The sequence below is a fragment of the Littorina saxatilis genome, linkage group LG7, assembly GCF_037325665.1.
Source record: "Littorina saxatilis isolate snail1 linkage group LG7, US_GU_Lsax_2.0, whole genome shotgun sequence".
Lineage (NCBI taxonomy): Eukaryota > Metazoa > Mollusca > Gastropoda > Littorinimorpha > Littorinidae > Littorina > Littorina saxatilis.
Genome location: NC_090251.1, coordinates 41,446,344 through 41,457,565, shown reverse-complemented (window position 1 = coordinate 41,457,565; position 11,222 = coordinate 41,446,344). Strand labels below are relative to the sequence as shown.

At 41.4% G+C, this 11,222-nt stretch overlaps 1 protein-coding gene across 1 annotated transcript; it reads left to right on the top strand.

Moving 5' to 3' along the window:
* The first annotated feature begins 1,005 nt into the window (after nt 1-1,005).
* Nucleotides 1,006-3,825, top strand: LOC138971480 (FMRFamide-related neuropeptides-like). Its single transcript, XM_070344218.1, has 2 exons — nt 1,006-1,309; nt 1,965-3,825. The coding sequence occupies exons 1-2, from the start codon at nt 1,233-1,235 to the stop codon at nt 2,203-2,205; spliced, it is 318 nt and encodes a 105-aa protein (XP_070200319.1). The 5' UTR covers nt 1,006-1,232; the 3' UTR covers nt 2,206-3,825.
* Nucleotides 3,826-11,222: the final 7,397 nt, after the last annotated feature.

The following is an 11,222-nucleotide window of genomic DNA, read 5'->3' as shown; positions in this document are numbered from 1 at the left end:
CCTAGCCAGCCCACAGTTTTCATAGCTGTGCTACGTTTGGGTCGGATCCAAAGACCAAAGACCCCCCTCCCCCTCCCGAACCCTCCCCCCCCCCCCCTATCCTGCGACCACTGCCACGGCGTCTCCTTATGGTAAAACTTCTACCATATCCTTATTTTAAAACAGTGTCGCAGCTTTGCTACGTTTAGCCCAAGGCCAAGGGGCAGATGTTTCCTTGGTGTAAAACGCTCCTATCTCTCACTTTTCACCCCTTTAATCAGAGCTGCATTAGTAAATGGGGAAAAAAGCATTTAAAACCTAGCCCACCCCTCACACGAAGGGTCTAATTCCTCTCCCTTATGTTTGTTTCTGATCTTTAGACAAACCGCAGAGGTTTGTTATATTCTTAAGGATGAGTGTTACGGTACTACGAGCGTACTGAGTTGATTCATAGCACGTTCTAATCCAGATATGTTTGCAAGTGCAATACGCTTTCTGAAGTACGGAAATGCAGCTACATTTCAAATTCAAAACCTCAGCGAGTGAGCAAGTGTGTTCACTGTAAAGTTTCTGTATTATTGTTGTGTGTCCGCGCCTTTATTCTACCTTCCTCTTCCGTTTTTTTTTCTCCAAATAATCCATGCATTCTACACTGCCCACCCCATCCCACTCTGAATAACTGTACATATTTTAATGGTTGATGGTGTGTGTGTGCTAGTGACTTTAAGTCTCCGTGTGTGTGAACGAGTGTATGTGCGCCTTGAGTCGCCTGTTGGTGAGATATGTGCGCGTTATAAATATTCGTATTATTATTATTATTATTATCCCTCCCTCCGTACTGCCACCATGCCATGCCCCCCCCCCCCTCTCTCTCTCTCTCCTACTCACACCCTCAACAACACATACTAACTACAGGTCAACACTCCTTTACATCCCTGTTTATTCACAAGGACCGATGTCCTTTCTTCATTACAATACAAACAAATTAAGATCATTGAAATTTAGTTTTTCTTGATTTAGCTTTTTTTCGCTATATTTGTATTGCACTTTGTCCATTTCCCACAGGGTGGAACAACGTGAACAAACGTTACCTGCGCTTCGGACGTGGCGATCCCTTCCTTCGTTTCGGCCGCTCCCAGGGACCCGCCTACCCCGGTCTCAGCACCCACTTTGCCAAGAGGGGTGGCGAAGAGTTCCCTGAAAATGGCGGGTACCTTCGCTTCGGTCGCTCCGTTTACCCTGCCACCCCACTGATGGCGCTCCTGTCGGCAGAGGGCGCTCACCTGCGCAAACGACGTGACGTCAGCGAGGAGTCTTCTGACTTGGCCAGGTGAGAGTGCTTCAACAAAAAAAATCTGGTTTTCTTTGTGTGTGTCTGTGTGTGTTAGGGGAGGGGGGGGGGTATGAGTATGGCTGTCTTTTTTTTCTCCAATCGCTTTCATCTCTCCACTACAAGTGCAAGCTGTACGGAAAAACGGAAGACCTGAAGAAAGGGCATCAGTCGTCTTGATGTCCGGGCTAAAATTATAGACGTGTGATTGACACGAAGGGAAAAAAGAAAGTCTTGCTTGAAATCTGTCAAACAAGTCTTTCGTGCATTAACATCTGGTATTCGACCCATTGTCTGACTAGATCTGGTTCAAATCAAACTTGTTTCGTTATAGTATATATCATTCGTCTTCCCTTCAACTTCCGTTCGGAGTGTCACGTATACGCGTGTATATCGAAGCGTCTTTCTTATGTATGTGTTTTCTGGTATTTGTTTTATATTCTTCACACACATTGTTTGACACAACCAGACGTTATATTTATTTTGATGGTTCAGCTGTCCGTTGATTTGTTTGTTTGCTTGGTTGACTTCGTTGGTAGTTTGTTTGGCTCGTCTTTTATTTCTTGGTTTGTTTGTTTGTTTGTTTGCTTGTGTTTGTTCTATTTTTGTATGTGTGTTGTTTGTTTAAAAGTGAACATTTTGTCTTTCCCATCAGAACAAAACGTGACGTGGTGTTGGACGGAGGATTCCTCAGGTTCGGGAAATCGAGTGACGTAGCCACTGACGTAGCCGCCGACAAGCGTGGCTCCGGAAGTGACGTCATTCCAAGCGACCGCGAATACCTCCGCTTCGGAAGAGGTTCCACCAAATTCAACAAAAGATACCTCAGATTCGGTCGCTCTGGACCCGAAGGATACCTCCGTTTTGGCAAACGCTCTACGAAAGAGTCTTCTTAAGGGGAAAAACAACAACATGAAAACTGCAACGCTTTCTTTGTTTTTGTAAAGTGGAAAGACATACAGGCGAAATGCACCTTCCTTTTTTCCTGATGACGGCTGTTCAGAGTAAATTTATAGAAGTGTTTTTATAATGAAACATTCCAGAGTCATTTTAAATAGACTCAAGTATAGTTGAAGAACTTGTGTTTTTATTATGAAACATTCCGAAATTGTTTTTTCAAAGACTCGAGAAAGCAGACCACTACCTTCTGTAAGAAGTACATCTGATTTTCTGGGGCTAAAATTAACTGAGAGCAAGTTATCAAGATATTTGTAATAAGTACATAAACTATCTTGTATTACACGTCTATTTAAGTCTGGTTGATTTATGTATTGAGCAAACTTTCTTACCAGAAACGTCCATGAGCATTTAGTAATCCCTGTTTACTTGGAAATGAAATCATAAAAGTCTTTGGTGGATAATGTCGGTTTGGTGGAAAACAAATGGACTTCGAGATGTTTTTCTCTGCTTCCCCTAGTGCAAGATGACTTGATACGTGAAAACAAGCGTGGTTGGCGTTGTGGTCCCTGGAAGCATCCTGTTGGGTTGTGTACCTCACCCCCCCCCCCCCCTCCTCGTCGCACTACCCCCCCCCCCCCCCCGTGATGATAAGACTAGTTGATGCCCTGTCTGACATGTACGTAAATGTGTCTGTGATTTCACTTTCTTGTAAGCTGTGGATTTGGCATGGTTTACAGGGCATCGACGGTAAAGAAAAAAGAAGACATGTTTTATGCGCATAGGTGGTAAAATGACAGAAACTAAAACGAAACCAACCTGTATACTTTCGATCCTCAACTTAATTGTGAAAAACAATATGCTTCATAACTTTTCTTTCGAGAAAAGAAATGTACAAGTATATCAACAAGAAACTTTCGCCTGTTGTGGTTAAGCTGTTTTGATATTATGACGGTTGATGATATTCACTTAAATTGAAACGATTTGATTTGTTCAGATGCCTTGCTCAACTTCAAACTGCTGATTTTTTAATAATATTGTCCACAGAGTTTTGCCTATATCTTTACCGCATGGGTGTGTGCTCTAAACATGAGCTTACTCGATTAAACAAATTAAAATCAATCATAACTATTATGAACTCACAAAGTACGTGAATACCATTCCAACCGCCAAAATAAAAAAAATGTATATATGCTATGTTGTTCAAGATGTTACAAATTAGATATTTAAAAAAAAAAGGATATTATATATATACATACATGGTGTTGTGCTGAATAACTCTGCCTTTGACCCATACTGCTGATTTTCCAACCAACCAGGAGAGTTATATTTATAGTTCTGCCTTCTCCTAAACTGCTGATGTTATATCTGTTTCTATTGGTCGTGAAATGCATTTCATGTACTTCTCTTCAGTGGACTCTGACTGATTGTTTTACATTTTGAACTCTGAAGGTTTTCGTGTGTCCGGGATATAATGGGGTGAAGAAGCTTGTACTGTATTTTGCTCAGTCTACAATACCTATATATATATACTTGAAACAATATAATGTTTTGGTGAACGTTTTATCAGTATTGTCAGACTGTCTTTTACAGAAATAAACTGAGCTCAACAATGAAAAGGGATATGTTTTGACTCTGACTTTGTGTGAAATGTACAAGAAGGTGGAATGAACAAATAATCACATACATCATCAAACAAAGAAAAATCAGTCCATCCATCCACATATTTGTTATTCTGTCCATGTATCTATCGAACTGTCTGTCTGCTTGTATGTATATCGAAATAAGATTAAGATAAGAAAATATCAAAAGATCAGAACAATAGAAAATACAGCAAAGCAATCCGGGAGATCAACGTTTAAAAAATAATCACGAACAGGATGTAAAATACACACACACACACATACACATACACACACACACACACACACACACACACACACACACACACACACACACACACACACTCCGCGCAGGAACACAAAATGCCAGATTGTAGTAATCCCTTGCACAAGCACAACAGCTACAACGACGACGACAACCACAGTGGCAGCAGCACCAAGAACATCAGCAACAAGGACGAAGGAATACCCCACCCACCCCCACCCACCTTCTCTCTCTCTCTCTCTCTCTCTCTCTCTCTCTCTCCCTCTCTCTCTCTCTCTCTCTCCCTCTCTCTCTCTCTCTCTCTCTCTCTCTCTCTCTCTCTCTCTCTCTCTCTCTCTCTGCACGCGAAGGTGTTTGTGAACGAGTGTGTGTGTGTGTGTGTGTGTGTGTGTGTGTGTCTGTATGTGTCTGTTGTGTGTGTCTGTGTGTGTGTGTGAATGTGTGCATGTGTGTGTGTGTGTGTGTGAATGTGTGTGTGTGTGTGCGTGTGAGTGTGTATGTGTGTGTATGTGTGCGTGCGTGCGTACGTGTTTGTGTGTGTGCGTACGTGCGTGCTTGTGTGAGTGCGTGCGTGCGTGTGCCTGGGTGTGTGTGTGTGTCTATGTCTGTGTCTGTCACTGTGAGCGCCCGCGAACCAAATAAACCGTACCGCTTCTGAGAAAAAATTAAAAGTGTTGCAAAAAGAAAATGTTTCTGTAGCCAGTCCACTTTCCCCCACACACTTTCCAATGAAGGAAACTGACCCTCGGTCAATGTTACCCCCCCCCCCCCCCCGAAAATAAACAAGAAAAAATACAAGAACAGAAACACACCCACAAAAACAAATTATGATAGTTAATCACTTAATAAATAAACTGTAAAACAAATGGCCTAGGCTAAGACAGGCAACACTAACAGTACCACAACACAAAGTGCTGTAGACAACAACAATCGTTGATCCATCGGGCTTTGAGAAATAAGATTGAAACCTTTATTTCGAGTATTCATCACAACCTTGGATTGTAAATCGTCAGCAGCGGGTTATGGCAAAATAAGCAGATTCTCTGGGATAGTATATGAATGAAAATGTAAATCAAAATGACTGAAATGGAAAGGAAATTCAATTACCTTTGCATGTCGTCATCAGGAACACAATAACAAAATGAAAATGATTCAATAAAGCAGACACACAAACAATGGCTTTACATCAGCTGAAACAAAATACTTTTCGCCTATAAAAACAAATTGAAAAGCAAATATATATTTGGCTTCTCCGCAGCGAAAGCAAACCCACAACGAAAACCAATCTCACATAATCGACAAGCTGTTTTCAAAACAAACTTATGATTCAACTGAGACAGCACTGATGAAATCAATGAAACTCTTGAAGCATAAAGTAAATCGTCAAATGACTGTGCTGCTCGACATTACGGCCAGAACTAATAAAGAGGAGTCTCATAAACCTGTTAGTGGGTATAGTAAACACACAATCCCTCGACAGTTTATAACAGAATCAGGAAATCCTAACTGATGCAATGAGCCTAAACCAGTTAACGATGGACCTAGATGTCAAACAGTTTCCATAAACAACAGAGACATGATAACATATCAGATACATGTAGAATTAACATTAAGCTCTTTCAGTGAAATTCATATGGACTACGACTTTGAAATAATCTTCATGGTATCTTAATTTAAATTTTAAATCCTGAAGTTTTCAGTCAAGTGTTTTTTTCTCGCTTCTTTCTGTCTGTTTTTGTAATTCATTTTGTTCTAATCGAAGATCAGTAAGCTTCATCATACTCAGATCTTTTTGTTTGTACCTTTTTTGTTTTGTTTACTTCGTTCGACCCTAGTCTAGGTGTACTTATCGGCAACTGTGAACGATACTCTCATTTTAAGGGCATTTATTCACGTGTTGCTTTATGAATTAGAAAAATCTACCCAGCAAACCGAAGCAAGCCAAAAAAACAAGAAACACAACAACAGTGACATAAAAGACAGGTCTTAATACTTTTGCCATTAGGCGCTCGCAGTTCAGAGAGAAGAACAACACTTTTTATCGTTTCATCCAAGAAAAACAAGAAATTCCTCCGAGGTAGGAAAAACACCCCCGTTGGTCAAAGGGAAATAACCATTCTCACTGCCACCAACTGAGAAGGTTATTTCCCTTTGACCATTAATATGTCCCTCTATAAGTCCTTGTAGAATCTTAATCCACCAATAACTCCCTAACCGTGTGTTTGACTGGTCCCAATTTTTGTAAGGACCGTCTCAGGAATGTATAGAACCTGTTCACCAAGTTTGGTGACGATCGGTCCGTTCATTCTTGAGATCTATATGCGAACACAAACACACAAACAAACACATCGACCGAATCCTATACACACCCCTACACCGGGGGTGTAAAAACCATCTGACAATGAACGTATCGTAAGAGTAACACAGAAAGATAGCAGCCAGATTCTTTGTCCCGTTAACCATAACGCCGTAGAAAACATAGTAAAAACTTCAATTCTAGGTGGTTGGATGTCATGTCTTCCTGCGTAAGTGCAACGTACGATTAAGTAACTCCAAGATTGTGAGCATCGTTGTGGAAATGGCTTGATTTTAGCCAGCTACCTGGTCTTATTTCTAACAGTAATTTACAAAACAAAGCAGAAATACTGAACACATTGGTTATCAACTTCAAAGTAAACATGTTTCTCTCCGCCGGTGATCCTCGACGGATAGCATTGCTCGAAGCGAGGAGAGCCTTTCTACGAGTTGAGTACTCTTGTATTATTTGAAAGCCTAGCCTCCTTTTTGCAGCTAAAATGTCTTAGAAGTTGATTCTGTTTCAGCAATAACTGACGTCGCCAAAGCCGTTCTAAAGTCCATTTTCTAATTAGAAAATGTATGTATGGCCTACACTGTTTTACGAGTGATGAAATTCAGAGGGTAGGCTAACAGGAAGCAAAACAAATTCAGTCTCACAAGAAAAACAAGAGCTTGTTATGACGCATATTGTAAAAAAAATAAAATCTATTTTGAATATATAAGGACAGTTTGAAGTTTTAGTGGTCTGTTTTTGTTCTTGTTATTTTGTTGAGTATTTTGTTTGTTTGTTTGTTTGTTTGTTTGTTTGTTTGCTAAATGACGCATGGTTTACATATTTACAATCATGGCTGTAAAAGTCTCCCAGTGGAATATGTGGGCGACGCGCTCGACACAGTACAAGCCATTGCACACTCGAAATCACTAATAAAATCACTCGTTTTGAGAGAACTGTTGTTTTATTCTGGCATTGCGTGGTCTGGCCAACACGCCTCTGAGAACGAAACACTAAAAAAAGCAAAGGGCACACCAGCGCCTCGGGTCTTGTTAGAAGAACACAAATTGGACAGTCCGAAATTTGAGAGCAGCAGCAGAAGAAGAAGCAACGGTAGTAAGAGCAACATCAGGCAACAAAGTTTGAGTGCAGCAATTTCTCATGCTCACCATTTCCCCCCCAGTGGAGATTGGAAAAGGAAGGACAGACAAATAGGCGGGGCACGAAAGACAGCGAATCCAAAACGCTAATGACCTCCACACCAACACGCAACTCCTGACGCACGAGAGCTCCGGCCAAGGGGAAGAACCGTGCTTGCGAGATGACTCTCATTTTAGAGTGACTCGGGTAAATTTGGTCTTGGCGAGCCCAGCCTCCCAAGAGCTTTTAGGGTCGGGAGTTCTGTTGGAAACTTCGCGTGAGGGTGTAAGTGTTTCGAAGTCGGGCCTTCGGCCGGAAGAAAATCCGTTGTCATAATCATCCAGAATTGAAAAGTAGGCGTACGGACGCTTGGAGAGCAAGTGCTATATTTGAATTTTACTTTCTGTAACTTCAGGAACAACTGGTGTTTTGAAAACTTCGAGTGGTTGAGGGGTTTCAAGAAACACTAATGCTGTCATGGTGAACCCGCATTCTCGTTAACACGTGACGAAAAACGTGACGATAAGGGGAACGATGAAAACATGACCCCTGAAAGAACAGATTGACGGACGGGTGCAATGGGCCAGTGGATAAGATGCTGGCCTCCCGCCCATGCGAGACGTTGGGTGTTCGAATCCCGCCCGCGTCTGGTGGGTTAATGGTGGAGATTTTTACAATCTACCAGGTCAACTTATGTGCAGACCTGCTAGTGCCTTAACTTCCTTCGTGTGTTTACGCAAGCACAAGACCTAGTACGCACGGAAAAGACCCTGTAATCCATGTCCGAGTCCGGTGGGTTATAGAAACACGAAAAACGCCAAGCATTATTATTGAAATCGGCGTATGGCTGCCTAAATGGCAGGGTAAAAACAGTCATAAATGTAAAAACCCACTCGTGCAATAAAAACACGAGTGGACGTAGGAGTTTCAGTTCACGAACGAATAAGAAAAAGAGAAGAAAAGAATGACGAAATGCACATACAACCGTATACCAAAGGTTAACAACATGGCTGCATTCTGTGTATAGGTGTTTTTTTGTGTGCTGAATCAATTAAGCAAAATGACATAGGTGTTACAACATGATTTGACACAACTGTCCCACTGCACAGAAAGCATCAACTTGAGCAAGGGTGTTGAATTTTTAGTTTGAGCTTAACTAAAGGGATTGTCCTATGTCAAAAGCCTGAGCAAATCTGTCGAGGGGACAACAATCATTTACACAAGAAAGAATTACGTTTTAGGCATAATGGTATTATGGGAGCAATACGTAACTCATCAGTTTATCAGTGAATCAGTAGACATGTTGGTTTGTTTGTTTGTTTGTTTGTTTGTTTATTTGTTGCTTAACGTCCAGCCGACTACGCAGAGCCATATCAGGACGAGGAAGGGGGGGATGAAGGGGGCCACTTGTCAAGCGATTCCTGTTTACAAATGCACTAACCCATTACTTGTGTCCCAGCAGGCTTTAGTAAAACTAAATTAATACCTACTGGAAGATTACCAGTTTCCAGTATGTTAAAATAGGCTTAACCTATCTACTGCTGGACTTACATCAGAACACTAACAGATTAAACTATACATGAATCGCGAGACAAGCGGCAAGAGAAGAGATTTTTGGAAAAAATACAGGTGAATGAGCAAGAAGGCAGAAAAACGAAAAGAATTCATGAAGAAAAAGAGAGCATGACAGGAAAGAGGAACCAAAAATCTACCTAACAGCAAACTAGAAAGCTCCTGCGGTTCCAAAAACAGGAGGGGCCTTTAATTTCATAACCGCAGTGCCCCACTGCGGGAAGACATGTTGGTGAAGTTTGCTTTTTTTTTTTTTTTTTTTTTTTTTTTTTTAAATTACCAGCAATTAACAATTATAAATACTAATTCTTGGAGGCAGAGGCGAAACACATCGGCTACACCAGGATCGGAGTGCCTGGCGAGCTCTTGTTGGCGGCCTATGCCCCGGACGGGGTCAAAGGCATAAGTAAGTAAGTAAGTAAAATACTAATTCACAATGTAAACCTTAACATGTGTAACATTATACAAGAAATTCTCTTTCTTTGAATATTTAAATTTCTCAATGCTTATTCTAAATACCAAAAGTTGGCGAAGTTTGCTAGGTTTTAACATGATTGGGGGGGGGGGTGGGGGGGGGGGGCAAGGTAGGGGTCGTGTTTTTACCGTTCCCCTTATCGTCAAGTTTTTCGTCACGTGTTAACGAGAATACGGGTTCGCCATGACAGCATTAGTGTTTCGTGGAACCACTCGAAGTTTTCAAAATACCAGTTGTTCCTGAAGTTACAGAAAGTAAAATTCATCATGCATACATGTACAGCAATTTTCACAACAGACAAACACGAATTTAATTACCGGCGAGATAAGTAAATGGGATGTCTGGACGCCACATAAGTCGGGAAATTAATGCAGCTGTTTCTGATCAAATGCAACAAGATACTGTCCGTACGGCGGTAGAGATCGAGTCAAGAGGAAATGTGAAGGAGGAACAAACGGAGAAAAAAAGGTTACAGTTTACGAACACTGCGTATAGTATCATGTTACGGTATCATCATGATGTATGTTGATTAGTTCCTACTTCCGTGTCCTCCACATCAACCCCATATGGTAAAAGAAATCCTGAGAATTTTGCAAGTAAGCAAAAACAAAATATAAATTGTTGGTTGTTTTTTCGTTTTTTAACTCTTAGAAAGTTTGTGACCGTCCCGAGAATCACATACTCCGACGACGACGACGACGACGACGACAACAACAACAACAACAACAACAACAATTACAACAACAGCAGCAAGTGCAAGTGCAACAAGAACAACAAGAGCAACAACAACAACAAATACAACCCCAAAACAAGCAAACAAACTGAACGAGGAAGGAGAGTTACAGCCAACAAACTGAACGAGGAAGGAGAGTTACAGCCAACAAACTGAACGAGGAAGGAGAGTTACAGCCAACAAACTGAACGAGGAAGGAGAGTTACAGCCAACAAACTGAACGAGGAAGGAGAGTTACAGCCAACAAACTGAACGAGGAAGGAGAGTTACAGCCAACAAACTGAACGAGGAAGGAGAGTTACAGCCAACAAACTGAACGAGGAAGGAGAGTTACAGCCAACAAACTGAACGAGGAAGGAGAGTTACAGCCAACAAACTGAACGAGGAAGGAGAGTTACAGCCAACAAACTGAACGAGGAAGGAGAGTTACAGCCAACAAACTGAACGAGGAAGGAGAGTTACAGCCAACAAAAACAAAGATCAGACGAACGCAAAACAAGAAATCCTGTCTACCTGTTCTTGCCATTCACTACAGTAAAATCATCTTTTCCCCTCCTCTACCCTCCAGAAGAAGAATAATATATCATTAGAAGACAAACACAGGGTAAAAACACGCTTGAATTTCTCTATACTGCGCTCCTTGTATACCAACTTATATATGTGTGTTTCCATTCATAATGTTTTAATGTAGGCCTACCGATTTTGTTAGTAGTTGTAGTAAAAGTAGATTAGTCCCTCTGTAGGGCGAGGGCGAGATGCAAAAAAGTATATCCATACTTATTCTTGTTACCCCCGGAAAAAAAAGATGTATCATTGTCATTGTCTATGTCTGCCTTCTGTGACTCATCTGTACTTCTCACCGATAAAATCCTCACCGCAAGTCAAAGAAACCCGGGCACAAAGCGACATCGCCTCTACC

Bases quoted from the DNA above. Each gene is read 5' to 3' on its own strand.
- LOC138971480 (XM_070344218.1), top strand. From the start codon at position 1,233: ATGGCGCTCCTGTCGGCAGAGGGCGCTCACCTGCGCAAACGACGTGAC. The intron at 1,310-1,964 runs GTGAGAGTGCTT...CTTTCCCATCAG, and splicing joins GAGTCTTCTGACTTGGCCAG to AACAAAACGTGACGTGGTGT.